This window comes from Pollicipes pollicipes, unplaced genomic scaffold, assembly GCF_011947565.3.
Source record: "Pollicipes pollicipes isolate AB1234 unplaced genomic scaffold, Ppol_2.1 Scaffold_4881;HRSCAF=5763_pilon_pilon_pilon, whole genome shotgun sequence".
Taxonomy (NCBI): domain Eukaryota; kingdom Metazoa; phylum Arthropoda; class Thecostraca; order Pollicipedomorpha; family Pollicipedidae; genus Pollicipes; species Pollicipes pollicipes.
The window spans coordinates 5,667,167-5,694,946 of record NW_023596576.1 but is presented as its reverse complement, the minus strand read 5'-3'; the positions used below and the strand labels follow the sequence as shown (position 1 = coordinate 5,694,946).

At 57.1% G+C, this 27,780-nt stretch overlaps 1 protein-coding gene across 1 annotated transcript; it reads right to left on the bottom strand.

Moving 5' to 3' along the window:
* Positions 1–56: 56 nt before the first annotated feature.
* LOC119099668 (AT-rich interactive domain-containing protein 3A) lies at positions 57–27,780 on the bottom strand (the record flags this gene model as incomplete). Its single annotated transcript, XM_037222733.1, has 7 exons — positions 27,685–27,780; positions 24,456–24,665; positions 23,830–24,003; positions 14,155–14,227; positions 7,797–7,980; positions 429–590; positions 57–120 (listed from the first exon to the last, which is right to left on the bottom strand). Coding segments are annotated over exons 1-7 (963 nt in total), but the record flags the coding sequence as incomplete, so codon positions are not given.

Below are 27,780 nucleotides of genomic sequence, written 5' to 3'. Positions count from 1 at the left end.
GACCGTGAGCGGCCGCGTTGGCCCCGGGTCGGCTGGTGACCAGAGGAAGCGGGGGACAGTCCCGACTGCTGCAGTGTCGTTGGCAGCCCGTTCGCGAGTCCAAACGACTGGGCCATCGATCTGGAACGGCATCAGAGGGTGTCAACAGCACTGGTCAGATGCAGAACATATGCCATTGCTCAGGTGATGCGGGGCACGTATTTGTTTTTAAAATGTTCCAAGAGGGAAGCCGCCATGGGAGGTTTCTGCGGGTTGCGCATCGACACATACCATCCATACACATTTCTGGCTGCAGACAAGCCTATGCAAGGCCGGATACGTGCACAAAGGTTCGGAGCCGAAAGAAATGCTTAAATCAGCCGTCTGAAACGCAAATGCAGCTTTGGTTTATCCCTCTGCTGTCCGCCGAGTGCGGGTGGTGTACCTACCCGGCCATCAGTGGTGACCTCTGCATCAGGTCGGCGTAGGAGGCGTTGTTGTAGGTGCTTCGGCGGCCCTCGCGCCGGTTACCGTCGATAGCCACCTGCAGCTCGGACGGGCTGCTGAGGCCCTGCTTCTGACACTCGTACGGGTACAGGTACTTCATGTACCTGCGGCACAATGGAGACCTCGCTGTACCACACGAACAGCTTGGGTATGTGATGCAGGGCTCGAAGCGGCAGAGGCCGGACACCCAGTACTACAGTCCTCGAACTCGAGCATCTGCAGCATCGTGTACCTGTCTGGCACTGCCCTGCCCCGGCCGTGTCAGCCAGGCTGAGGCTGGACCGCTGCCTGAGGCAGGACGAGGCGCCCAGGCAGAGCCTGAGCGCCTCGCATCCGAAGTCGTCAGGCCGACCGACCCGACCGGGCGCTGATCGCGGAGCTCTGACTCGAGCTGCGACTCCGAAGCGGCTCTGGCTCGGGGCGCAGCTCCGGCTCAGGCTGCGGCTCCGAAGCGGCTCTGGCTCGGGGCACGGCTCCGCAGCTCAGAGTGCGGCGCCGAAGTGGCTCTGGCTCGGGGCGCGGCTCTGAAGCGGCCCTGCCCCGAAGCGCAGTTCCGAAGTGGCTCTGGCTCGGGGCGCAGCTCAGAAGCGGCTCTGGCTCGGGGCGCAGTTCCGAAGCGGCTCTCGCTCGGGGTACGGTTCCGAAGCTCGGGGCGCGGCTCCGAAGCTAAGGGTGCGGCTCCGAGGTGACCCTGGCTCGGGGCGCGGCTCCGAAGCGGCTCTGGCTCGGGGCGCAGTTCCGAAGCGGCTCTCGCTCGCGGTACGGCTCCGAAGCTCAGGGCGCGGCTCCGAAGCGGCTCTGGCTCGGGGCGCTGCTCCGGAGCTCAAGGCTCGACTCCGAAACGACTCTGACTCGGGGCGCGGCTCCGAAGCTCAAGGCTCGACTCCGAAGCGACTCTGGCTCGGGGCGCGGCTCCGAAGCTCAGGGCACGACTCCGAAGCTCAAGGCTCGACTCCGCAGCGGCTCTGGCTCGGGGCGCGGCTCCGGGGCCGGGGCACGTGACCGAGCGCGCCGCTGATTGCAGCCGTGATGCACGGAGCCGCCGCACGCCACGGAGCCGCCGCCTGCGGCGGGCTGGCGGGGCCGCCCACAGCAGCGGCGGCGCTGCTGTCCCCCGAACAGGTGCTAGAGGTCTGTACCGCGCGACCTCTGGGGTGTGATTGTGAAGCTTGATGGAGTCCAGGCACCAACCCAAGTGCCAGCCCAGGTACCAGCGGCTACTTATTCCGCCTTATTGCAAGTCCATCTGAGCGACCCTGCGTACCGCTTCCTGCGGCATCTAGTGCGAGACCGCTGAGCAGTGCGACCAATGAACGCCCTCGGTGATTCACACAACTCAGCCGGTTCTGCGCATTGTTCCGCTCTGGCTGCTCATTGCAGATCCAGCATCAGCTCTCTGAGTTTGAAGCATTGGGCTTATCCAAAGTCTCTCCTAATTTGGGTGGTAAGTCTCTGTCTCTCGTGCATGCATGCCTCTCGTTTCGCCAGTTGTTTTGTTACTACGAAAAGATGTGTTCAGTTTGGGTCTTAATGCATGCCCTAAAGGTAGCGCAAAACGCCTGCCTGTTCTTTTGTACCGCATGTTTCGGTGCTGGAGGGGCACGGTCCCACAGGCCGTCGGCCGACTCGTGGACACCAGATCGGCACACCGCTGACTTGGTCGCCTCTGGGCCGCGAGGCTGGAGTCCGAGGTGCGGACTCTGGCGTCTGACGCCCACCGCGCACCACCATCCCAGGCGAGCTCCGCCGAGTTCGCGCCGCCTCTGGGAACCGCTCGCGTGATGGAAACCATTGCCACCCCTGTTTTATTGATATTAAATCCTAGAACCGGCCGGCCAAGGCTGCGGCGTGTGCTCGTGACCGATGGGATCGAGTAATTGTTTGTGTAATATTGCAGAGGCTGCAGTGTGCCCCCAGCCCGGCAGCGGGTCCGCCTGCCACCTCGCCGAGGGCAGCGGGCATGGCACCGCGTCTGCATACTGACTCCGACCGATATGTGATCAGTGGGTTTATGACGCGTTGAAGGGGACATTGCGGGCAACACATCATGTGAACAGCCGACATTCATGGCATCAGACTCCATCCATCGAAACTGAAGTGGCCATTTGGTGTCTAGTTGTGAAATAACTTGCACCGTCACGTATCTACACTGATACCACACACACGCTGAGCAACGACGTGTAACGTAACACAAATGTAGGATCTTTGTATTATCACTCCGTATCGTATCATAAGTATGTGCTTGCTTTGAAAGCTTAGCTTTCCATAACCGACCTCCAACGTGCTGATTGTATATGAAGGTGAGGTTCCGATAGTACCAGCAGACATCGCCCGCCAAGCGTGCGCTACACGAGCATCGCTCGAGCAGCGCAGACTAACACATACGGAAGACCTGACCTGACGCAAGATGAGTGCATCCAACGTTTGGTGTTGAAGTCGTGTGTTTTTCCTCACAAGCGGTGCACACAGTCATCGAGTTGGTATGTCCAGGTTTACTAACGCCTTCAGTTCGAAAAGTTGGGGTCTGTACGATATCGCAGGACATCGCAGACGACGGCACGATGTGGCTGACACGTTCCCGGAGACCACAGCAGCCCGCTCTTTCACGCCGCGTTCAACGCAGCCGTCCATTCTCCCTACGCGCTCAGCCACATGGCCAACAGCACAACGGAGCCAATCCCGTCTCCACCCCGTGGTTAGGAGGAATTAGAATGTTAATATTTCTGTAATTGCAGGCTGCGGCCGCCTTTATCCGGCGATGCATCTTTTTATGTGGGCCGCGCCGCGCCGGGCGTCGCTCAGCCGACGGCGGCCGCCGGCCTCGCCGACTGGCCACCTCCGGCACCGCCGGTTTTTGCCGGCGGGCTCAGTGTGCGATGACACGACCAGGCGGGCAGCGGAGAACAGAGGGGGAGAGACCGACAGAGGAAGGAGACCGGCAGAGTGACCAAGGAGCAGAGAGACAGAGCGGAGTGACAGGGTGATACAGAGGGAAGCACCGGCAGAGGCGGTAAGAGGTAAAGAAGACATCAGGGTGTGAAACTGACAGAGGAGGGAGGAAACGGAAAAGCAGAGGAGGAGGCAGAGGACGAAGCATAGCAGGAAGAGGAAAACTAACGCGGGAGATGTGGGCACAGGCGGAGGATACAGAAGGGCAAGGCGAGACGTGCGGAGGAGGGAGGGAGTGGGGGAGAGAGGGGACACAGCAGAGGAGGCAGCGGCCGGGCAGACAGGGTGGCAGAGGTCAGGAGGGATTAGAACCCAATATGTCTCGTGATGTAGGAATATGGAAAGTCATCCGGGGGCGGCGGTCAGTTCTCGGTGCCGCGGTATTGCTACACAGCATGCGACGACGTTTAGCATGCGGCGACAACGTCTCTGCCCCTGACGTCGCCCGGCGAGCAATGCTCCGGGCGGAACATGGCCAGACAGACAAAGGTCAGGGACACGGCATTCGACAGAGCGATGTTTTCGTTCCTTGTTGTAAAAATGACTTGACCTGTGTAGTTGTCGGGTTGCTGACGAAAGCACGGATAAAAAACTTCGTGTGGCAATTGTGCGTAGGGTAAAGTTCGCATGTTTAAAGCTTGTAGAGACAAAGTGCGTGGAGCGCAAAGTTCGCATGGGATGAAGTTCGTATGTTCGACAAAAAGTGTTTGTGATCGTGAATGTTGGTATGAAAAAGGTTCGTACGCAGCTAATCGCACTCAAAGTTTGTTTGACGAATTATGTACGCCAACGTTTGCGTGCCGATACAATGCAGGCAGGTAAAGTTCGTCTGACAAAAATACCTGTGCCAAAGTTCTAACGACGATGCATCATGAAGTGTGCAAGGTTCGTGCGCCAAACCCTTTTAATTGGGACAAGTCCGTTTCACAAAGTACATAAATGAAAGATCGTCTGCAACGGTGTAGCGCGGGCTCGAGTACAGATCCCCAACCATGGTATCGCGTTTCTGATGATTGGTCGCTGAGGGAACCATCATATCCCGTAGACCGGGGACGGGGGACTGGGTAAGCCAGAGACAACGGTCATTTCATAGGTCAGGTCCAAAATTATGACTAGCCTAAATCTTCATGTCAAGAAACTAAATGTTATCCGGCGGCCAGCAAAGGAATCCGAATCAATGGCAGCAGCGCAAGACGTTCCTGGAATGGAAGGGACGACAGGTGAGATGTTCACCGCGGACCATCTGCCGTGTTTGCTGTGTATCCAATTGCTCTGTTACCATGACGATGGCCGTGTCGACGCCCCGCTCCAGGCCTTCTGAGTGTGCCGCGCAGGCTAGCTGATGGCTGTGGCAGGGTCAGCTCGCTCGTGTAATACGGCCGGGCAGACGAGCGAGTGACACCCGATATAAGCGTCAGAGCAGATTCCGGGGAGAAAGATGCACCTCATACACCCGCTTCGATGTACTTGCTTTCATTAGGACCTTGCTGGCACGGATAGAGCTAAAACTTACCTAGTCAAATTATATGCATTAGATCAACCCGCGGAGACCAAATCCCAGTGAAATCTGAGAGCTGAGGGTCCGTAATTTGGTGTCCCAGTGGTCGATCTGTCTTGGAACACCCTCCATATCAGCATGATTAATAAAACTAGTGACCTTATGGCTAATGTTTACGAGCTTTTGGATGAGCTTCATCCCTTGCGAGCTTTTACGCACGTATTTTTGTCAAGCATTCTTCGCACGCTACGACCCTTTGCATGCGTGTAATCATTAACGTACATGTACGCACATACCTCATGCATACCAAATTTTCAATGCGAACTTTTGCCTTGACAAACTTTTATCAATACGAACATCTACCATGCTTACTTATAACATATAAACATTTGCATGCGAACTGTTGTGTACGTATTTCTGTTATACCAACTAAATACCTGAAGCACATTTTCTTACGAACAACGGCGCAGATACCACCATATCCATCCCGGCTTTTTCCCACATCTTTTCCTCCTGCAGCCGTAGTTTTCATGGTGCGGTGTCTCTCAGCGTGGGCCGCCGCACGCTGCAGCCCAGACGGGCTTCGGAAAACGCCTCACTGGCCGCACCTCAGTCGACCACTACCACACGCTATGGTCGGACAACGCTGAGGTCGCCCAGTGAGTGTTTTTGGGCGCTTTTATGCTTACAATGTGTAGCTGGCTTCGGGTCTGCAGCTGCTCTGCTTGCTGACATCTGACATCAACCGTTAAAGCCCGCCCGAACCGAGCGGACCTGTGGTTGACGCTCAGGAGACCGTGGCCGGCCGAACAGTTGGGCTCGCCCGGATCAAAAGACGCTGTTTGTTTTCTGTTGCGCCAAAATGCACCGATCTTGTGCGGCCGCGATGCCGGGTTGTCGAGGGCAGGGGTCAATTTTGACACATGTTTCCTTTTTCGCGATTCGGAAGTTTTACGTTCACCACGTTAATTGAATGGGAAGAGCAAAATTTTGAATTAATGCAATGCTGTAGATAGTCACGCTGAACAGCTGATTGAACAGCTGTGTATCAAAAACCCAAACATTTATACAGCGTGAAACTGTGCTGACTTGTGCTCGACATCGGTGGCAATCTATGGAGTTGGCGCAAAATACCGCTGCAGTCGAAACGCCCCTAAATCCAACGATCATCATCATCAAGCCGTGTGGAGCTCCAATCAGTGCTTGCAAAGATGCTCTCTTTCGAAAACCTCGAGGCCATTCTAGGCCTTGCCAGTCAAGTCAAAAACGGTTTTGTCGTTCAAATAAGACTTGGTCGGACAGCAGACTACTCGTAACATGCAATGAAGGAGGCCGGTAACATCATAAACGTCGTGGCAGGCACTGATTGGTCCGGCCACGCCTGGTGAGCCACGTCCAGTGCGGACAGAACGGGCGGCGCCGGCGGGCAGCGGCCATTGCAACAGCGGCAGCGTCCCGGCTGTTCCCTCCCCCCGTGCCCGTCTCATTAGGCGGTCATTACGGGCGCCATCCGTCGGTGACCCGGGACATTATTGCGTGACGTCAGGGCGGATAAGGCAGGGCGTCCGCCCGCTGCTAACGCGCTGCTGAGCTGCAGCGGGACAGCACGCACTTCTCAGCAGCGGACCCGTCTGCAAAACATCGCGGGTCGGGCTTTAGGGAGCGAGAGCACTGTAGGAAAATCATATTTGCACACGGCACTGTGTGACAATAATCCCGACGCAAAACAATACTCGGTAATAATGGTCGTTTGCCGACTCCTCAAGTTTCAGGTTGCAAGCGTCGCGAGCTCTCGCGGCCACTTCTGCAGGTGGAGCTAGTGAGCCTTGCGGTGAAATGGAGGTGCCCCTAACGGCAGGAGACATGCAGTCCATTTGGCGCAGAACGGCACAGAGTTTCCTCTCACTTTCGTGGGGAATCAAAAAGCGCTTCACCGCAGATGAATTGGTACCGAGGTTCAGGTTGTACAACCTAAAGAAGATTGACCTGATTTTGCTGGTGGCTTGGACCCGCAGCGCGCGGCAACAGACACCAACCAAGGACGCAAGAGCGGCGTAGTTATGAGCTGAGTCTTGACCGCGGCATCTGATGACGATCAATGCTCGAGATAGAAACGGATCGGGTTGCATGCAAGGTATGGTCATTATATTTATAGCCTGGAGTTCATTCGAACCGAGAACATGCTCGTTGACCTGTTTCCTAATTGATAGTGCATCGAAGTAAATCGATTAACCTTTGTGCTGGACGATATTATCGTTACACGGTTACATAATTTGGCATCATTAACTCACTCCATAATTCAAATGAACCGCATGATCTTTATTCCACTACGCCAAATAGCGTGATAATCACCCAAATTAAACACAGTTTGGAAAACTGATGGGCACTCGATGTATCACGTGTCAAACCCAACAGTTCAGGTCATGTCCATTCCCATCCTGATCGTATTCAGCTATCTTTAATTAAGTATCGTCAGGCCGCGGGCCTGCAGAATGAGTTGAGGGCTTGAGGCCCACCGCCAGCCGCCAAACGTCCCGCGATCATCAAATGCTTTTATTATTTACGTTCAGTTGTTCGCTTGCAGGCAACGTTTGTGGTTCTTGCGACATATGGCCAGTGTATGGACGACCTGACGAGATTTCGTCCCGCACTTGTATTTATCTCGGAAAGCAATCGGCCACACACCGAGCAACATGCACTATGAGCCAATCATGTAGAGCTGCTCGTGTTAATTAGATGGAGAAATTAGCAGGAACCAAATTGGGTTGAAGCAGATTTGATCCCAGTCACGAACTTACGGAGGTTACCGCAACCTCTACACATCGAGTGCTCGGAAGACGCTTCTGCATAGGTTTGAACTTACTGTGTGCGCAGGGTGAAGGCTGCGGAGGTGATGGAGGAGGGCAGCTTCAGGCCCTTAATGATCTCCTGCCACAGCTTCTTGTTGATGACCTGCACAAGACCGCCCTGCGCCACCACCAAGTTGTACAGCTCGTACATGTCCAACACCTGCTTCGCCATGATTGGCAGACGGTTTATCGGAGTCCCTGTAAAAACGAGAAGCATGCCGTCAAATCGTTCCGCTATCTGTCCAGGTGGGTATGTTTGCCGCCGGACATGGCTGGGTAGCCAGAGAGCGGGGCTGCGCACCGCCTCAACGAGCGTCACTGCGCGGGCTGGCACTCAAGTTCCGTCCCATCTCCACATCTTGACGACGTGAAACGTCATTACGCACTTTTTTGGCGGCAGCTTTTTGCTTGTCTCGAGAGCACGAATCTGATGCGTGTTTTTGCCAGCTTTACAGGTGTTTCAAAACAAGGAAAACACGATCGCTGTCAAGGCACTCCCTCGCCGAAAAGCGGCGGTCTTCTGAGTGGAACCAGCACTTCGTCTCCCAACTTCTGCCATATAAACCACGATGGACACGGCGACGGACAAGCGTTTGGAAACAACAGCTCCACTGCACCCAAGCAACATCCACCGACAGCATAGTTCCCTTTATTGCTGTCCAATCCCAAGGCAGCGACATAGAACAAAGCTTAAAAACAGAGTGCCCAACATCACACAGCACTCTCAAATATAAAGAACTAAGTAGCCGTCCATCGGACGGCTCCCGTTCATCCTACCATAGGTCGCCTGACCTGACCCCTTCCAGCAGAGCCTCTCTCTCCGTACCAGCGCCCACCACGTCGATACAAATGCCCCATCGCCTGTCTGGTTTAGAGCCGGGGCCGCATCGGTCCGGTTTGATATTCACGGGCAGCACTGGCCCCGACGGGGCTCCCGTCTCTTATGAGCCGGAGCAATGCTTAATTCATCATGAGAACAGGCGGAGCGCTGCGGGCGACGGCCGGATCCGACGCCGGTGCGATCAGGCCCCGGCCGGTGTGGCCGCCGGGATGTTGCATATCCTCAGATCCGGCGCTGGTGCGATTTGGCCCCGGCCGGTGGGCCTGCCGGGGTGCTGCATATCCCCAGATCCGGCGCCGGTGCGATCAGACCCCGGCCGGTGGGACCGCCGGGGTGCTGCATATCCTCAGATACGGCGCCGGTGCGATCAGGCCGCCGGGGTGCTGCATATCTTCAGATCCAGCGTCGGTGCGATCAAGCCCCGGCCACTGGGGCCGCCGGGGTGCTGCATATCCTCAGATCCGGCGCCGGTGCGATCAGGCCGCCGGGGTGCTGCATATCCTCAGATCCGGCGCCGAGTCAGCCGACCTGGGGCGCCACGGGGCGCCGCCACTGGTAAAAACTGCACACTCATCTGCCGCTTTGTAACAGGTAGAACACTAGTGGCGGCATTAGAGCGCGCCGGTGACTCACTTTATAACCCGGCAAGTGGTTTATGTGCCAGTGATGGTCGTCATTACGGACAGATTGGATCCGCGGACAGCCTGTCGAGGCAGGCAAATACCCCGATATTGCACCGCCGGACTGGCATGGAGGGCTGGCGGGAGGCCGCCACAGCTGCACGGGCCGTCCATGGGCGGACACAGCTCCAGTGCGCCACCAGGCTGGGCACGTCTGCAGCGGTCCGAGCCGGTGCCGGGCAGCTGGTCACAGCTGGCTCAAGGTCCGAAATAGCGGGCACAGGTAGAAAGTCGTCTGAGTCATCTTGCTCCAACGATCTGGTCCAGTAGGAGAGTGGCCGGCCTCGAGGTGCGCAGATGGAGCATGGAGTACACAGGACTCACCCTCCCAATTGAACGCGAGATACAAAATCCCACTATACAACGCCAGGATGTCGAACTGTTCGGCAAAGTCATGCATTAAAGACAACACAACAAAGAACGGAAGAACGACTCGGGAAATACGCCGGGTCACAACACAATGCATGAAAGAACCAACCACATTGATCCGTATTTAAAAAAGCTTAGATAAGACTTCTCCCGAAAGGTACCATAGAGATCTTCACTGATCATGCATGTATCATGCCATCACGTGCTCATCATGACGCGACGCAAATACAGCATCACCCAAAGCCTGTCAAACAATCGCTTTACAATGGGTGCTGTACAACAAAGTTAGACAGGTTGTGCCAGTAACAAGGTGCAGTGAGCCATAAATCTGTTCTAGACCGGTTCCCTGGATCGTCTGTTATATGGCTCACCTTGCAACACCGCGCGCCATCCCAATGCCAGCCAGGGTAAAAACACACCGTTCCACGACCGTCTATCCGATGTTCAATCTGGTTTACGTCCCGGGATCGGTCGCAAGGTATGCACTAAATTAGAATGACCACTGTATCACGTGGGAAGGACATCGGAAGATTGGCTATAAAGTTCAAACGTCTTTGCCATGCCGGGATGGCCCGGCCGGATCACTGTGCTTAAGCCTGACGATGGAGGTAGCCAAAGCCAAGATTAACCTTATACGCCACCGACAGCGCCTTTAAACAATATTAAATCCAGGTAAGCCAGCATGGGAGCGGCAGCCGGCTCTATCAACAAAGCTATACGGGATTTATGAAGCCATGGCGTTCCTTTTAGGGCCGGCGTCCAGGGCGAGTGAAAGGGTTTGTGTCCCGTTTGATGGCTTTACGCCATCTAATTGGGTATCGTGACCTGCCGGGCGCAGGGCTCTGTTCAAGCCGCCTCCACACGTGGCGGTGGTGGAGCGGTGACAACGCAGGTGGTGGAGCGGTGACAACGCACGAGTCTGCCCGCCCGGGCGCCGCTACTGCGCGGAAATGAAAGCCGTACACGACTGGCACAATATTGAGAAAGGAGAATTTGACAATTCAGGCATTCATATCGCACAATGATCTGGAAAACCTGTTGGTCAGAAAAATCAGATGAATAGCGGCGCTCCATTCGCAAAACAGATTCGTCTGATGTGCGTTTTCGGCCTTACCTATCAATACTAAAATTTACCCAGACACAGCTGAAAATGGCAAAACTGAGCCTGCTATGTTCTACGGCAAACTGCATTGTGAGCTCCACTCTCCTTGCCTTGAACTGGCTGGATGGATTATCTAAGCCGGCGCGGGACAAATCATTTAAAGGGTTACTGCGGCTATCAATCAAGTAGAATCACCAGCGCAGCAGTAAAGCCCTCGGCGTAAAGCTACAGAGAAAAGGCGCGTTTCTTGTCGAGAACCGTCCGCTTTTTCCTCCACGTGGACGTGATGAAGTGAAACAGTGTCTTTTTGCACTGCCTGACCTTTGAGCGTTGGACACTAGCACGTTATGGGTTTATGGAGCACGTTACTTAGCAGACCCCCCGTCGGTGACCACTTCAGATGGGTGATTTAACTCAGAAGATGAATGGACGTAGCTGGTCGAGGTGATGGACAATGACAAAGACGAGCCCGGTACGATGCTGGGGGGCAAGGCGCCGGGGGAGCGACAACGAATGTCAACGCTCTAGAACAGGCGGGCTCACTTACGCTTACACTTACGGGCGGGTAACACTTCGCACGCATGAGATGGAGAACAGCGGCACCAGTATGCTACCGGTGAGAAACAGTGTTGACGGCAAGCTTTTTTAGCAGCCTTTTTTCGATACGCCTAGAGGTGCGTGTAAATGTGATGAAATGTTTTACTACCGGAAATGTTCCCGACGTTACCCCACCCTTAAAGGCGAGCCAGCCCAGCAATCACTTTTTTTAGTTAAGTGAATAAAAAGATCGAACATATTCTCATGATTCATTTTGCATCCTTGTTTTGCCAAGTCTTTGTGCTTTACGTTTTGATAATTTAACAAAATGTTGGCCCTGACGTTGGCGCAGTGAGAGGCGGATATGTGCTTGTCTTTTAATTATGGCAGCAATTTAGTCACGAGAAATACAAACAAAGACAAACAGAAAAATTGGTAAAAGTTTAGCAGTGGCAGTTAAGGAGTGGTTTTAAGTTTATTGTCACTTGCAAACAGCCATTTTACGTTTGTTCTACGAAGACATAATTCAAAAGCTTGTCGGTATGCTCAATCCGCTTAAAATCTTCCAGGTGCCCAAACTCACAGCATATGCAACTGGCGTTATTGGACAGATGCAATTCCCGCGTTTGAAAGGGCAAAGACGGCGCGGCAAGCAATACGAACCGCTCGTTTTTCAGGTAGCCTTGCTCTTTATCTCCGTCATTAGCAGTCGGATGGCTCTGCAAGTCATTACCGCCCTCTGGGCTCCACATCGCGGTTGTTTTGAAGCTGTCAGACTTCTGTTGTGGCGCAGCGGCGTTCGGTCGGCGACGTGTAATTGATGGTGGGCAGGCGACGGAACACGGCCGTGTCAACGGGGTCAGCGTACATCGGGACGGCCCGACCCGGAATGTGGGTGGGCACAGAGGCGGGCTCGCGCCGTGCGGGGACGGCGGGTTCACAAACCGTGCAGAGACGGCAGGTCCGCAGAAGGTGGGGGGACGGCGAGTCCACAAACCGTGCGTGGACGACAGCAGACCGCACGGATACGGTAAGTCCGCAGACCGTAAGGAGATGGCGGGTCCGCAGACCGTGCGGGGATGGCGGGTCCGCAGACCGTACGGAGACGGCAGGTCTATAGATCGTACGGAGACGGCAGGTCTATGGACCGTACGGAGACGGTAAGTCCGCGGACCGTAAGGAGATGGCAGGTCTATAGACCGTACGGAGACGGCGGGTCTATGGACCGTGCGGAGACGGCAGGTCTATAGACCGTACGGAGACGGTAAGTCCGCAGACCGTAAAGAGATGGCAGGTCCACAGACCGTGCGGAGACGGCAGCAGATCGTGCGAAGAAGGCCGCTCAACAGACCATACGGAGACGGCAGCAGATCGTGCGGAGAAGGCGGTCTACAGACCGTACGGAGATGGAGGCCCGCCGACTGCATGGAGATGGACCGCTCACCATCCGTCGGAGAAGAGAGGCTCGTCCGCGACAGCCCAGCGGCGGCAGGGGGAGGGGAGGGGGGGGGGGGGCACGGCGGGCATCTCGAAGCGGATGACACATGCGGTGATGAACGGTCGCGGCTGGGACCTGTGACGTGACAGCGACCTATGGTAAGGATCAGCTGGACTACGCCGGCGCGCACTGCGACGCTGGGTGAGTCATCGCACGCTGCAAACTATCCCGCCGCCTGGACACGAAAACCTGACACGCCACTGACGGAGGCCTTTTCCGGTGAATTCAGTGTATGCAATCATCGGCAAAAGAAACGGTTACTCTGCCTGTTCGGCGCCGTTACTTGTCTGTCTGTCTGTTTGTCTGTCTGTTGACCAGAACCCCAGAACCAGGCGAAATTGATATTAACAACTGCACAGCTGATGTTCAGCTATCAAGCCGTTTTCCCCTCGAAACTTCTTTATCGTCAGCGGTAAATATCTTTCACGGAAAACGTGTATCTCAGTCCTCACTAGAGCTTCTTCTCGAACAATTGAAGCCTTTCCTTGGCGCCGCTCAGCAGCCGCAGCTCCCACACTGTTTTCGCCGACTCGGACGGGCGTCGACGCCAGTGACGTCGACGCCGGCGCCGAGGCCAGGGGACGGTCAGCTCGCCGCGGCTCGGGGCGAGCGCGAGAGGCTTCCGGCGGCTGGCCGTAGCCACACGCCGGAAGTCCGCCGGCGCCGCACGAGGTGAGGACGGCGCCCCGAAGGCGGCAGCTGCCCCGCATCGGCGCCGACGACCGTCGCCACCGACGTCCGTCAGCCGGCGCCGGGGCTCGCCGCTCGTCCGTGCTGTGGGCCGACATCACATGACATCGGCCCCGGGCTGCCTGCGCCCGGCAGCAGCTGCGCGCCCCCGCACGGTTCGTCTCCTGTGCACAGGTGCAGAGGCTGCGGCGGCGGCGGCGGCGGCGGCGGGCCCGGACCAGTTAGTGACCGCTCGCACCGCACCTGTCGGACCTGTCGCCGACATGTCGCCGCATGTTCCCGCGACCCCGCCGGCCCGCGCGCGGCTGAAGAACGCCGCAAGTTGGGCCACGGCTGCGGGAACGGCGGCCGAGTCGCCGGGCGGGGCCGGCCTGGCGACACGCCGGCGTTCACAGCTGGCTGGCGCGCTGACAGGCGGTGGGCGGACGCGCAACACACCCGAGGCGACCCAAGGGTCAACGGTGGTTGGATCCGGCTGTCTCGGCCAGGAACCACTCCAGGTGTACCCGTTTGAAGTTTTGTTCCTGACATCGCACTGGTATGATGCAAGAACTGTAAGCACGCCAGCCGGCTTGCCCTTAGCCGGGTTATCGTCGCTTATGTGACATGGCCTGACGTCCAGCCACCTGACCAACAGGACTGGTCAGCCGCTTACCTCGGTCCTGCATGAACTGGAACAGCCCGTCCAGGAACTCCTTCCGCATCGGGTTGTCATCGATCTCGTACAGCTGCCACGGAAATGAGACGGCATCAGCAACGGAAGCACACCAATCTCCAGACAACCAACACATCGTGTCATGAACCCGCGAAAGGTAGAGTGGCAAGCAGGTTTGATGATCACGCTGCCTGTGGGGGCCGCACACACTGTGTCAGACGTGAAGAGTCCGTTCCGACACCTGGCGAGAACAACGCAGAAATCCGTCTAGTAGCTCGAGTACAAATCACAAATCGAAATATGTTTCTCATGTAGATCCAGCAGTTCATTTATAGGAGGAATGTCTCATAGCAACGCAGGCGCTGTAACTCTTACAACGCACCGCGTAGCTGCCCCGGCACTGGACCGACCAATCAACCAACCAACCAACCAACCAACCAACCGACCAACCAACCTTTGTTCTGAACTGAGATGATCTATTTGTTTGTGAACATGCGCGCAAATGTACATATTGTGCTGCATGATCCATATACTTCCTTCGCGTCATATTAATCCTTGTCAAGTGAACAGCTTTGCCAGGCGCAAGTGGCTCCAGGCTACAAACGACATCTGGCTGAATATCTCCACAACTAAGTAATATAAGTTCCGTATAAGCCCACCGACGATAGCAAGGATGAGCCGGTACACCACCCGCACGGCGCCTGACTCATCTCATTATCACTCTCGGCATCGCAATGGCTTATCAGTTATCATCTATCACACCTCGGCCTGCCCAGTAATCGCCGCCGGTGATTGATCAAAGGAGTAGGGGAAGGGACTGAGAGAGAGAACCATCCGTCCGGCGCCGCTGCCCAACATCGAACTGTGGTCCAGATGATCCCGACGTAGCACAGCCGGCAAGTCGGCTGGTGCGGGCCGCTTAACACCGGATCATTTTCAGATGATCCCGACGTAGCACAGCCGGCAGGTCGGCTGGTGCGGGCCGCTCAATATCGGATCATTTTCAGATGATCCCGACGGAGCACAGCCAGCAGGTCGGATGGTGCGGGCTGCTCAATACCGGATCACGTTCAGATGATCCCGACAGAGCACAGCCGGCAGGTCGGCTGGTGCTGGCCGGTCAAGGACCGACCACCGCGTCACGGCTGGTCTGCGGCGCCCGCCACTCTCGCTCCGTGACCGCGGCCGAGAGGGTGGGGGGAGGGGAGGGGCCGCCGAGCGGCTGGGGTCGGCATCATTCGCCGCTGGAGACCGAGGATGTGTAGGGGATTCGTCACTGACGTACATGGGGTGTAATGGGCATTGCGTGAGAACAGTCACTAGAACCCACATAAAGCGGTGTAAAAGCATGTATGTAACCATGTGTGTAAAGGCATGTAAAAGCGGTGTATTTCGAAATCACTTTTTTCGGTTGCCGGAGAGCTTCTCAACCGAGACCCACGAAAACACATTTCTTTAGGCGTGTTTAAGCCTTTGCTCTGTCAGGTTTCACCCATATTTCCCTGCCGAGTGCGACCGTCCTAAGCTGTGGTGTTACCCTCTTGTTTGATGCGGTGCTCCGCGCTGGCATGAGGTGCACGGCAAGGCGAAGGGCATTTTTATGGCGGCTGGATCGAGAGACTGCAGCGGAGGGCATGAGGCGATCCCGGAGTTACAAAGCTCAGTCCGTCGCGTAACCAACTGTGGGGAGGCCAGTGCCTGACGCAAATAACAAGACGTCTAAAAAAATTGGACGAATTGCGCGTTAAACGGACGAGATAGTCACAAAAAATGGAAGGTATTGTTTATGCCCCCAGCCCTCGAAAGCCAAGGAAACATTGCGCTGGTTCCTGAGAGGCAGTAGCAACGTGCAACCATTACCAGTCACGCACGTAGGCATAATGCAGAACTATATTCTGTTCACCGTTTTCAGCTACGCTTATGTGGGTAGCGACTCGAAAATCAGACCCCAAACTGTGCAAGTCGTCAAAAATACAAAATTGCGTACAGGCACGCTTGCACCATATCTGTTACCGGTCATTGAGGCCACTTTTGCTCCACTATTTCCATGTTATCAGACATATCGCTTGAAAGTCATGGCTTTAAAGGCAAGGCTATAAGCCACTCCGATCGTTGATTCACAAAACAAGACCATAACTTAAGCCGGTAAGTCGTGTTGCAAACACTCCGTGCATACTTCCTCGTTCCTCGCCTTTAAAAAGACGGAATTTTCGTCCATGGTTTCATTACCATCACACGGCCACACGCCTCTCCGCCCAGATATGACAGGGGTCACCAGATCGCAGCGCCGGGCCGCCGCCGCCGCCGCCGCGTAGCTCGGGAGGAGGCGTCCGCGCGGCGGCAGTCCCGGCGCGCCACGGTCGATTGTGGCGCGCTATTACGGCCCGTGAGATCGGCCCACCTGAGAGCGGCTAACGACCGTCGGCGCCGGCGCGGCATCCGGCTTAACGACATCGACGTCCGCCTGATGGCCGCTTAGGAGATGCATGGCGCCATCCGAGCGGTCAGCGGGGGGCGGCGGTCAGGTGGGCGGGGGTCACGGGCGGCAGAGCTCTCAGAAGCCGGCGCTCCTCAACAGCGCGCGACCAACCGCTGGTGCGCGATGTCGTCCGGTCATCGCAGCCGGAAGCATTTCACCCCTTCGGTGCGCGCTAGCCGACACTGCAGCCGATCACTGTCCAGCAGCCGCGATCGGGGGTCACGGGCGCATCACACGCCAAGGCGCGCTCCCCTGCCGAGCCCCTCGACAGGCTGGAGCCTTGACGCGCCGGGCTCAGCCCCTCCGCCGTCCAGCGCCGCCGCCGCGGCCACTGCACCGCCCGGATCCCGTTTGATCTGGAGGTGTTTTCCCGCGTGCGCAGGGCGGTGGCGGCCACTTGACGCTGCCGGGACGAATGTCGGATGGCGTCGGCACTACAGGCGTCCGGCGCGGGACGCTGAGGACTTTGTTGTGGCGCGCGGGCAGCGCGGATCGGGGCAGCCGCCGACCCCTGTACTCCCCCAGCCATAATGAATCCTCATTGTCAGAACAAGCGGGCCATTCTTGTCAAATCCTACAGCGGTTCTACGTCACTTGTTCTTGTAAACAGCCCGGCAGAAATGAGCCACCGGAAAATATGACGAAAATGGCGGTGATAGTGATTCGAACAAATTACACGCGCTCTTGACGTGACTCTGGGTGTTCGTCACTTGCACCCGTCTGTATAAGCTCAGACGCCTCGGGTCGTCGAGCGGCAGTTCAATGAGCGGCTGACGGCGTGCGGAGGTCTGACAACGGGAGAATGCCCGCCCATACCGCCTCTCCCTGCCCGGCGCAAGACAATCGAGCCCACGGCAGCCGACTCGGCCGTTCGTAAACAAAGCCGGTACGGGATGTGATTGAGTGCATCGTCACAAGGCTATTCCGAGCGTAAGGCTCGCGCGCGGGAGACGGGGGTCAGCGTCGGGGGCGCGCCGGCCGGGTCATGGCCCGGGAGAGAGAGGGGCGCGGCTCAGGAGCCGGTCGTGAGGGACTACAAACCAGCTGGGCTGTTGAAGCCCCGGCGACAATAACGAACTGGAGGAGGGCCCACGCCGCGATACGTCACGGGCGTGAACCCACGCGCGACCGTCATGCATTTAACTACCGTAGAGTGGAAATATACGGCAACGAGGTGGTTAGTCACTGGTTTTAAAGGCGCGTGGATTGCAGTGGTCATTTGCGCCCATACAGCATCGAACTATGGGGGATAGGGAAGGAGGAAACTGGAACACTGCGGGCATGAATGAGGACAGGGAGAACGATAGAAGGAAGAAGAGAAAGGAGAGGAGTGGAAAGGAAAGGAAGACAGGCTGAAACAATAGAGGAAATTCGAAGAAATATGCGGCATGAAGGGGGATGGAAGATAAGATAGGCTTGGAACGCAGATTACACAGAAGAGATGGACAGTTCCGGAGGGGGCAAAGGTCAAAAGAGAGGAGGCAAAGGAAGCAGGAACGTCCAATCACTCACATATTTACCGTGCCAGACACGCAAGTTGGCTACTGCCAGGCACACACGATGGAGCAGGCATGCAATGATTGAGCAGACGCAAGAAACAGGCAAACAAACGCCAGACAGAGCGTCCTTATCAGCGATCGCCGTGCGGCCGCGTCTCAAGAAATGGACTCGTCTGTCGGCCGTGGGGCGCCTCGCCTGTCGGCCCCGGTACCCAGAACGCGCAGATAAGGCCGCCACCGGCAGCCGTCGAATCCATCGTCGGCGCCGTCGAGACGTGCCGCAGTCTGACAAAGGAACCGTTCTCGTCGGCCATCGCGGCACATCGCGCCAGTAAATGTCGGCGAATTCATCACCACTATTTCGAGCGGCCTGAAATACCGGGCCGGGCGCGCGCGGCCGCCCCGATCTTGGCACAACAATGCCGTAGCATGGGTGGATTTCTGGCACGGCCTCGGCCCAGCGGCCGACTGGGCCACGGCCTCAGGTTTCACCGGCCGGCGGGGTCAGCACCGCCGGCACCGCCGGCGCCGCCGGCCATGTTCGAAAATACGGAAAAATCTAGCTGCTCCGGTGACAGTGGATTACCAATGCGGGAACGGTTTAAATAACGCAACGCACGAGTCAGAGGTAACTAGGTTCTCGGGCGGATTTTTCAACGCATTCAGGGTACAGATATTAACCCACTCCGCTCCAGATTATTTTATCGCTAAGTTTGTCCATGGAGACCTAAACCAACACCTCTGTGAGATCTCAGAAGGCATTTGTCGTAGAAACTTGGGAGCGGACTTGAACGATTCATTAATCGCTTAAGCTCACTCTCCTATTTGGTCTTAAAGTGTACGTATTACGTGCTTAAATTGACACAATTTGTCACGGACGTAGTCAGTGGGGTGATGTTGGATAAATTGAATATGTGCCTCGTCATGTGTTTCCCAAATTCACCGGTCCAAGTTTTTAAATCCAAGCTTGTACACGTCTTATATGTGGTTCTATATGCATCACTGGATAAATACAGCATTTATTATCACGGAAAATCTTGATAAATTTGCGCTAAAGGTCCAAATAAGGCACCAATAATTAGAGGTATCTATTCAAGCGAACGTGCAAGCAATGACTCGAAATGCGTCTTCTTTCTCCATAGTTCATAAATCTTACCAGATGATCATCATCTCCCCGCTTTGCCTCCCTCGAAACGACCGACATTGTAAACATAACGAGAATAAAAAACGAAACATGGAGCGCATCAAACCATAAGTAATCAAACTATATGCTCACGACCCTATGCTACATATCACACAAATGCAGTTCAAAAAATTTTCCGGGGTCCGAAGCCCACCCCCTCTCGGATGAGGAAAATGATTAAAATCCCAGCTGAGCAGGAAAAGCAGCACTTCATTCGTTTAGGCTCACGATTTGTCCGAAGAAAATTCTTAACGCTAACACGACGGAAGCAAGGACGTCAAAAAGTGTGTGTCTACGTTCGTTCTCTTCTCCCGCTTGCTCGGACCGGCTGAATCATAACCTCGGCTTGGGATATCAATCATTTACCGACGATTGGCTTCCGCCCGTGGCGCCATCATTTCATCACGACTGATCGGGCCGGGCCCGGGAAAACATAAGCACCGATCTGGCGTAAATGAACGATAACTAGAAACGACAAGTGATTGTGATTTATCCTCGTCTGCCAGACGAAGCACATGCCGGCAGGCAGGAAGTCCCCCAGTCCCCCCCCCCCTCCCCCCCACAGCCTTCTGAGGGCCCCAGCCGGCGCAAGAGACGCCCGATCGTCGGACAGACGCCGCCGACGCCGCTCCCGACGCCAGCCAGCGGCGTATCCGGAGGCCCGGCTTATGGCGGCATAGATCACGTGTCGGCCCATTTGGCCGGCTGTTTATACGGCGTGGATTGGACATGACGAATGTGGCGATCCCCTGCGCCGGATCGTCGCCACCCTCTCCCCCGGGCGGGACGTCACGCCGATGGATGGGCCCCAGACGGTCCCGGTCCCGGCCCCCGCAGGCGGGGTCGGCCGGGGCCGGGGCCTCCTGAGCAGCCAGCCGCCCAGCGGCGCGCTACACGCGTCGTGGGCGACGGCTGAACTCACGCCGAATGGTGGCCACGCTCTCGGTTATTGCCAGACTGATAATGGACTGGACTGTGCTCAGATCAGCCTCGAGGCCTTGTCAGTGGATTTTGATCTACTGATATCAGAATGGGACACTTGTTCGCCAATCGGTCGTGAGCATGACAATTGGTAGAAAGCATTGGTGTGAGCATCAAATTTCGCGTGAGCCCATTACGTGTGCCATCACTAAACAGTGAAAAAATGCCTGTAAACTGAGCTCAGGCGACACTTCGGTGACAGTCTTAGGTTAACTTGATGGCCCGAGGTCATGACACTATCTCCACAGGTTGGGCGGAGGGGCGGGCAGAAAATGTTAAAACCTTAGCACACCAGGCTCTGGTTCCAATTGCAGCGCAAATAGCCTGCCTTAGGAGAAAATGGGTCAGAAAGGAAGAAAATGACGAAATAATGGAAGGGAGAAAGAGGAAGAAAGAGAGAGAGAGAGAGAGAGGGGGGGGAGACAGAATAAATACAACGTGAAAAGAGGAAGAGGGAGGAAAGATTGCAGGAGAGAGGAGAACAGAAGGTGTCGAAAGAAATCGAGAAAAATGGGAAAGGGACGAAAGGAGGAAGAGAAAACGAGAAGGCAAAGGGTGACAAAAAAGGGCCTATGACATATTGGTGCCTTGGTGTCGTGCCATGACATCCTGTCAGCCAAAATGTGACAAAACTGGAGCTAATTTGGGTCGATGCACGGTTATTAGCAGCCACCGAGTCGCTTCCCTTATCGCCCGGTATCTCATCCAAGACTTTCAACAACAACGTCGTTCACTTGATCGTGGCTCGCGTTACTGGGGCATCTCTCCGCTGGCTGCTTAACTCGACCGCGAAACCCGAGAGCACATCCACCTCCGAAATGAGTGCAAAAACCGGGCGACAACACATGGCCGAGTCTTGATATCAAACGCGGTGGGTCGGTGGGTGGAGTTTTTGTGTCGGCTAGCCGGGCACGCCAGCCGGGGACCACATGTGCCGCGTCAGCGAGACCCGCCTGCCGGCCGCGCCGGCGCATGTAAAAACACAATTGATGGCGATTTTATTTCCGGACCATATGTGCGAGAATTAAACCCGTCCACCATGTGTGCGCGGACGGGAGAGGGCTGACTTATCGGGGGTGTTGTGTTTCTGTATCAACACCAGGGGCAGTGTGTCCGCCACAAAGGCCCCCATTATGTGTCACTCAAGAGGCCGACGAGGGACACCGTCGGGCGGGTCGGGGGCGCGTCTTGCCAGGGCAGCTGTGCGAGCCAGGCGACCCTGGCGAGTGGTTGTCGGCACGTGCCCACCCGTCCCGCCTTCTGTCAAAGACAGCGCCGCTCGGGCTTGATGTGCATACGCTTACGATGTTGAACTGGTCAGGGCTTCTGAGAACTGGGTCTGGTGCAAGCTCGATGGCTCGCTTTTGCAAACGCTATAAGGCTAAGTTACTTCTACGCAGGCGGGCAGGTATGGAAACCATGGCTCCCTCCCATGTTTTACCCACTATCTTAAATTAATGTGCGTTGGGTACGCTCTTCAGCGCAACCGCCAATAAACCGAAGAGATTAAAAGCCGCGGCTGATACCGGAGGGACATGATGCGCGGCTGGTATCCTAATGGTCCGGGTCTGACGCCGGAGGTAGCGACAGTGGTGTCGCTTGACATCTGTGTGGGACATTGGCCATCCAATGCCTTTTCCCGTCCCTCAACGCGGACCGAATTGACTAAGAACTCGGCAAAAAATACTGCATTGGCCAATGTTGCCCTCCCCGCCGCCCCCAGAATGACTTACATATAAGATTATAGAGACCGGTCTGTCTAGCCACAGCATGCACCTGTGGAGGGGTGGGCTGGCACTGGCCGGAGACGGTCCAGCAATCAGACTTCCCAGAGACGGCTACGCCGCCCACGGCGTCGCGCGGCCCACTCATGGAGTGCCAGCGGTCACAATCGTCCCGTGAGCGCGCCGAGAGACGTCAGCCTGGAATCTACAGAGAGCCTCCACAGGGCCTCCACAGGGCCTCCACAGGGCCTCCTATGCCAACGTTCAGCACCCTTCCAATCGAGCCATTTCGCTCGCCAGAGTGCCAAACGGGCGCGGGACCACCGTCGCACAGTATTGCATGACATAAGAAGCTAAACATCCATTATCCTGGCCGTCAAAAAGACCAGAGGCAAAATTTCTTGTCGAAATGGAGTAGAACAACACCTCGGTGGTGAGTTCACGCCACAGTTCGCAAACGCTAATTGACACATAATGTGGACACATGGACACCAATGCATCACATACACATGTGCCAACAAAACCTCAAAAAAATGCGTTCGACACTGGTTACGCGTAGTTGGGCAGCTAAACAAAACAAAGATACCTGAACTATTATTTTCACTCGGGAATACGATGAAATAAACCACACCCCTTGTTACATAGCAATGGATGTCTTTAGAACCCTACATTTCTTCATGTTAAGTATAATGCCAAGAAAATTATGACGGACAAGGTTAAAATTCAAAATTTCCAAGCATTTAGGCTGCGTGTGCGAAATTCTCAAGGCCATGCATGCAAAAATTAACCTCAACATCGGTACTGCCCATCCCCTCCCCCAATATCTGGACCGCTACTTCGCCTATGCATTACGATGCATGACAAAAGACCGGTAGTGGAGCGACCAACAATTTCAACCGTCGGCTGCTGCGCAGTTATACCCTCACATACCTTCAGAATAATCTACGTTCAAGAAACAGACATATCTGTCCACTGTTCAGCCCCGTCTCGGGTGTCTGCACGGCGTGAGCTGAACGCTCCCCTCACCCGCAGCCGGTCAGACCCAGCCGCGCTGGCTCGTACAAAGAGCGGTTAAAATAATCAATGATTGCGCCACGCAAACCGCCAGCACCGTCGCCGCCTCGCGCCCTTTCATCTGTCGGCAATAAACCGATCAGGCAGGTCTCGGGAGAGAGCGGGAAGGCGACGGCGACTCTGAGAAGGCGACGGCAGCGTGCGCTCGATCGCGTACATATGGCCGCCCCGCGGCCGGTCATATGGCAGCCTAGGGGGGAGGCGGGCCGGACGTGCACGCGGCCGGGCGCGTGCAGACCCGCCGGCGGCCCGGTGTTCCGGTCAGCCCTGCACGCCGGCGGCCGGCCCGGCGCCAGCGCACGTTCCTGGTACTGAGCCCTCCGCCCGACGGCACGCATGGCGCCAGCCCAGTTGCGTGATGTCTCAATGCCAGCCGACTTTGATCAGTGCAAATGTGCGCCCCGGAGGACGTGCAGTGGAGTGCAGGAGGGGCAAAAAATGAAAGACCAGACGCAGGTTGTTAATGCATCCTGGTTTGCCAGCAAATCAGCAGTGCACACAGGGAAGTAATACTGTTAACTTTTAAGGCTGCATAAGGACACCTGCTCTTGCAGGAACGGAGCGGAGAGCTACGAAGCCAGGGAGACAACGTGGTGGATAATGCACAGGTCGGTGATGTCCAGCATGCATAAACGACCCCATTAAACAGGATCGGCCATCATATCATTGCAGTGTCTTGCGAGTCTGTTGGTTATCATTCAGACCCGGGCATTGACGTAGAGCACAGCCACTGACCTGTTTGAACTGTTCCTCGTAGTTCCAGGAGGCGTGATTGGCGCTGCCCTGGCGGGGCGACTGTGCCGCTGAGTTGACCGGCGGGCTGACCGTGTCACGGGCCGGCGGCGAGCTGCTGGCCCGGCCGCCAGACCCGCCGTACCCGGCCAGACCCAGGCCGGGCAGCGGCACCAGCGACGGCGGGTTGTGCGCCATGGAGGCGGCCAGCAGCGACTGCGGCGACAGCGGGTGCCGCTGGAACGCCTCGGCCGCCGCCCGAGCCTGCGCCGACTCCGGAGTACGGTAGTCCGGCGGCTCGGCGTCGCCGCTCAGCTGTGGGCGGGGGTCCCGGTTACTTGGGTGTAAGCACTGGGGGCCGGGTCGAGTTGTACACAGCGCTCCTCTCAAATTGGGCTTTTGTCTCCTTGGCATTGGTGACATAGCGTAAGTGTTCTCCTCATTTCACTAATCTCTGTTAAAGCACAATGTCGGCTCTGGTCATATTGCTCTCTTCCTCTCTCCGGAACATGATTTATGTCCCTCCTCCCTTCTAATCTCTGGAGCTCCGAACATATTAATCTCCCCCAGTTTGATAAAGTTTAACTGACGCACATGAACTTTCGCGATCATTTTGAACCAGCTGTTACCTTGCCGCGCCTGTCACCAGTGACGTCAGAGCGCCTGTCACCAGTGACGTCAGAGCGCATGTCGCCAGTGACGTCGGCCACCTGCTGCTTCAGTTTGTCGAGCACGCTCTGGCTGGGTGTGGACCTGTCGCTGGCCTCCATGTCCGGCTCCGACTCGGCGCGGGGGGAGTGCGTCCGGGAGGGTCCTGACCCGGGGTCGGGCGACGCAGCCTGCCGACGAGGAGCCGACATCACGCCCGTGCCAACTGCCGGCAGTCGTTCCGTCGCAGACGCAGAAGGTGACTCTGACGAGAGCTCCCTAGCTTTGGGAGATTAGAATAACCTCGCTGAATAACAGTTTTATGCGGATTTGATGGTTTGATGTTTCAGTTTATGCATACACCAATGGCGCCCAGGCCTGGGCCGCCGCAGCCAGCTGTCCGATCCCGTGGTCTGGAGTGACGTCACACTCCAGGCGTCCGACAGGCTCCGTCGGGGACCAGCCGGCTGAGATTACAGGAAAATTCGGGTGTCGGTCGCTCAGCATCGCCGCCTATCACAGTCGCGTGGGCCGGGGGGCGGCCCGCACGAGCCCAGATAACAGGCCGCTGGCTTACAGCGCGTGCCCTGAGTGGGCAAGGGTCGAAACTATTTGTCATGTGTGAAGACGGAGTCGAATCAGTTAGCGGCAAATTATCTTGGCTTTTTTACGAACAGGGCTGTTGGGGCTGCGCAGTGGCATGGCCTGCATACATCTGCGTTGTATCGAAGGCTGCGCTGTGCCGCTTCAATAAGCCAATCAAGCCATTTGTGGCCTGCGGCTCGGAAGAAGGCGGCGCGCGGCCACGCCAGTGATCTGGAGAGGCCCCACGCGATCGCCGCCTCAGCAGGTGCCCGCGCTCCGCCGGGCGACAGGGCAGGCGGCGTCCGCTCCCCGCTCTGTCGCAGCACAGAATGAGACGGGCTGCTTTCACCGGCTCCGTGCCGACTGGGAGACAGGCAGTCGCGTCTGCCGCCTCGCGGCCAGCCCGGCGCACAAACCCCGGCGCACAGGCGCGCCGGAGTCTGCCGCCGCGCGGCCAGTCCGGCGCACAGACCCCGGCGCACAGGCGCACCGGAGTCAGCCGCCGCGGGCCGACGCGTCAGTCACCCATTGTCGGCGGATTTCCATCGGCATCTTATCTGACGCGGCATCGTGTCAGGCGGCGGCGATCACGCCCTGGCGCTGATTGGCCGGCGTAGGTGTCGCCGTGGCAACCCGCGCTGCTGCCTGTAAACAGCCGGCGACTGAGGGCCACCTGTTGGCGTGTGCGGACGTGCGCCGCTGAAGGCTCCAGGTGGGCCGGGTGCTTCATGATCGGCCGTCACCTGGTCCGATCGCCGTGAGTTCTCTCGGTCTCGGAAGGCAGACATACGACGCTGTGCCGGGCTCGTGTGCACCCAGTCGAGCTTTCAGTGCCATCGCCGCGCAATAGCTTGAAGCAGAGGCTGTCTTCCCCACGCACGACAATTCACCAGGCGAAAAACACAATTTTCCATAAATATATCTGGCTTTCATTGGCATCTTTAGCGTTGAATTCTCTATAGTACACCACCGTGCTCCCAAGGACTGGCCTCGAAGCGCATCAAGGATCGTTCAGAGATCACCCCGAATGCCGTCCGCCATTATCGCCCGCACCTCATTCCCACCAGTTCCAGCAGTAAGCGCACACCGATGAAGCAAGCCGGCTGCGAGCCTGCGCTGCCGATCCGGGTATTCTGCGCCGGCGCTGCGGCGTGGTTCGGCTCTCCGAGCCCGGCCAGTGGAGCGCGCCGCAGCACGGCTCCAGCCCGAATAGCGCGCGAGCGTGACACCAGATATGAAAATATCCGAGCCGATGTGGCGCCGACCGTGTTTATAAGATGGACGACGGAGGTGCGACGCTCGGAAGAGCGCGGCATTAGCATATGGAGGGCGGAGGAGCCAAACGAATTTCTGCCCGGCCGCTGTGGTACGTGGGAGACCCGTCGCGACCGAGCTGGCCGTCCCGGCCCGGAAGCCTCCATGGCGCGCGAGCAGCAGGCACTTCCGCCCGAGTCGCGAGTCGTAGCCGGCTTTACGGACGGAAAAGGACTGCCGTGACGCGGCAGCGCGAGCAGCATCTGCCTCGCAGAACGATTCTTCCCCGCGGTCAGTGGCAACTCCGGGTCTAGAGGTGAGCTATCTCGTGAAAAGCCCCGCCACGAGCTGAGTGGCGGCGCCGGCATCACCCCACCCGCATTTACCTTGGATGCAGGCCACAGAAATCGGCGCCGATCGGCGACGCTTCTGGCGCCGGGCCGTGATCGATCGCCGCCCGCGCCTGGGCCCGGGCCCTCCCCCTCCCCCTCCAAACAAGGCCCGCCGGGGCGCCGGGCACCGGTCCCCTCCCGCCGGGCGGCGCCCCACTCGCGCCGGCCGCCGCCCCACCCCGGGGCGCACGCTATTCTCGGCCTCGGGTATTTATATCAGCCGATCGGCGCGCGCGCTGCTGAGATCGGACTTCTGGAGGTCGGCTGGAGCTGCGGCTGGCACCGCTGAGACCGGGGCTCTGGAGGCCGGCTGGAGCTGCGGCCGGCAACCGCTGAGGTCGGGGACTCTGGAGGAGGCTGGAGCTGCGGTGGCACCGCTGAGATCGGAACTCTAGAGGCGGCTGGAGCTGCGGCCGGCACAGCTGAGGTCGGGGCTCTAGAGGTCGGATGGCACCTGCGGCCGGCACCGCTGAGACCGGGGCTCTGGAGGCCGGGAGCTGCGGCGGCACCGCTGAGATCGGAACTCTAGAGGTCGGCTGGAGCTGCGGCCGGCACCGCTGAGGTCGGGGCTCTAGAGGACGGCTGGAGCTGCGGCCGGCACCGCTGAGATCGCAACTCTAGAGGTCGGCTGGTGATTCGGCGGACACCGCTGAGATCGTGGGCCTCTGGAGGATGGCTGGACGTAGGCTCCGTCTTGGAGCGGACCTCCAAGCGGGCGGTCGCACGCTTCGACCTCCTGATGGTTGCTTGGTCCGGGTGCGGTGCTCAAAGCTGGTGTTTTTCCCATTCGACGGTGCATATACCGTTTGTGGTGTTCTCGAACGCCACGAATATCGACGGCACCCACATGTTTTCCATCACATGTGGAATTTGATCCCACACTTCAGCATTATCTTGCAGCATCCTAAACAGGATCTTTGACCAAAACATGCGCAGTTGAAAGCCTGGTTTCGACCGGGCAGCGCACAGCGCACATTACTCTCTGCGTCGTCATCAGCAGCAGCACCGGCATCCTCATCAATATCATCATCTGCATCATGAACATCATCATCTCCATCATCATCTTCATCATCAT